Consider the following 2,082-nt stretch of genomic DNA (forward strand, 5'->3'; position numbering starts at 1 on the left):
ATCCGTGGCCCAGCTTCTAAGCTGGTGCCCTCTCTCCTACCATGAAGGGAAGATGGATCGCAAAGCAAGTCCATGGCTGTGCTTTGCCATCTTGGGGAAGCCTGTGGTCCCACTGGTGAAGAAGATGGCCATTGGGTCCAGGGTCTTTGACTTAATACAGGTGTGAACTGGGGATTCTGATCTGCAAAGGGATTCAATACAAAAGGACAGAAGTCATGTTTCCTGTTTTTCCATCCTCTGGGGAAGCAAAAGAAGCAATGTGAGTCTTGGAGTCAGAAAACTGGGGTTTGCAACTCCCAGTATTAGGCACCAAACAAAGTTTATGGGTGACTTGGATAGGTGGACTGACATTTCTTCATTTTAAAAAGTGGGGAAAATATGATGGATTACTTTATATTTTAATAAACATTGAAATAGTATTTCCAATGATTCCAGACAATGCTCTAAATGATCTACAAATAAGAACTCATTCAATCTTCAGAGCAACCCTAAGAGGCAAGTTCTGCTTTTATGCCCATTTTGTAGATGAGGGAACTGAGGCTCAGAGAGGTTAGGTAACTTACCTGAAGACATATAGCCAGCAAGTTGCGGAGCCAGGATTCAAACTCAGACAGTGTGATCCATATACTATGCTTTTAGTCACGCCGCTAACCTTGTATTTTACACAGACTAGCTTCACGGGAATTCAACCTCATAAATTTGGTGTTGAAGGATGGGAAAGAGAAAGCTAGGGAGAATGACAGTGTAAGGAACATATATATGTACATCTGCTCTAGCATGAGCTAGAGGTGGAAGGTAGAATCCATAGCTCCCTCCATCTGCCTCGGTTCTTGGGGAGCTTCTCCTTGGCTGAGAGTCTCTTTCTTGGGTCTATTACAATTGTAAATGCAAGCTTCCTATAGTACTCAGTCAGGGAGGCTGCAAGTAACCCCAGTGCTGGAGGGAGCCCTGGCTCTTGTGGAGAAATGATACCATACTGAGTCTGAGCAATTGCGACGAGTTTTAACGAGTATTCTTTGTTTAAGCTATTTTAATCTAATTCTCTGACTTTAGAATCTAGCATAAGATGTGATTTCACTGTCATATTTGCCCTTGGGGGTTGAAGCAGAGAGCTTTAAAAACTGTGGAAGTACTTCAAGAAAACAAATCCAGCATGGTTTGTGTGTGATATGAAAAATGCCTGAAGACTTGCAGAATCAGCGTTTTGGAGGTGGAGGGGTCTTTCTTACCTTCAGCACTTCCCTAACTTTTCCTTCAAGGCGTCCCTATAGACACCCACCCCCTAGGACATGGAAAGTGTTTGCTCCCAAAGCTGCCTGTCATTTTTTCCTCAGTACCATGTTTCACCTTAAAAATTCATCTGAACCTTTTGTTCAGCTTCTTTAATTGTTTATTATTTACATAAAAATAATATTCAGATTCCCCACCTACAAGGAATGCAACACAATAACCCTCCGACTTTACACATCTCCTGTGCACAGGGGTGATTATATTTTAGAGAGCCATGGAAGTTCAATTTCCCCATTTTATACATAAAACAATTGCAGCCGAGAGGAGAAGGAACTAGCCCAAGGTTGCACAGCAAATCAGTGACATAGCTGCGAAGAGAAGCTCAGACCTGGTGAGCTTCCTCCCACTGGCTGCTTCTGTACCAGCACTAGGCAGTGAGTGGCTTTCTCCTGCCATTCCTCAGAAAGCACATTCATCAGAAACTCACCTAATCAGTGATCGGAAGTCCAGCCACCCTTTACGGCTATGGTCAGACACCAGGAGCTTGGTTTTCAGAGCAGGACACTCAGAAGCCACAGAATCCACCTCTGGGGCAAGGGTATCTGTGGTCACGATGCCCTTGGCTTTAGACACTTGTAGTCGGTAGAGAATGTCCTTGGCCTTCAACTGGGTAGTCCCTGGCATGAAGACGATCCCTAGGGATGAGAAGGAAACTGCCTGTTCTGGTATCTCTTTCACAGCCTCACAACCTTGGCTGTCAGACCTGGTTTATCTGCACAGACATCCCCTAACTTCTTGGTATGCAAAGGATGGTCCACAGCATCAACACCCCCTAAGACACAGAATCTCACC

The 2,082-nt window shown here is 44.6% G+C and overlaps 1 protein-coding gene across 1 annotated transcript; it reads right to left on the reverse strand.

Annotated features, from left to right (window-relative positions):
* Positions 1-6: 6 nt before the first annotated feature.
* Positions 7-2,040, reverse strand: LOC112392055 (acyl-coenzyme A synthetase ACSM1, mitochondrial-like). Its single transcript, XM_024733590.1, has 2 exons — positions 1,718-2,040; positions 7-181 (listed from the first exon to the last, which is right to left on the reverse strand). Exons 1-2 carry the CDS (start codon positions 1,912-1,914, stop codon positions 37-39), a joined length of 342 nt encoding a protein of 113 aa, XP_024589358.1. The 5' UTR covers positions 1,915-2,040; the 3' UTR covers positions 7-36.
* Between the last annotated feature and the right edge of the window lie 42 nt (positions 2,041-2,082).

The sequence above is a fragment of the Neophocaena asiaeorientalis genome, unplaced genomic scaffold (assembly GCF_003031525.2).
Source record: "Neophocaena asiaeorientalis asiaeorientalis breed wild unplaced genomic scaffold, Neophocaena_asiaeorientalis_V1.1 C48702939, whole genome shotgun sequence".
NCBI lineage: Eukaryota > Metazoa > Chordata > Mammalia > Artiodactyla > Phocoenidae > Neophocaena > Neophocaena asiaeorientalis.

Coding starts and splice junctions, on each gene's coding strand:
- LOC112392055 (XM_024733590.1), bottom strand. CDS start 1,914: ATGCCAGGGACTACCCAGTTGAAGGCCAAGGACATTCTCTACCGACTA. Junction 182..1,717: donor GACTTCCGATCACTGATTAG/GTGAGTTTCTGA, acceptor ATCCCTTTGCAG/ATCAGAATCCCCAGTTCACA.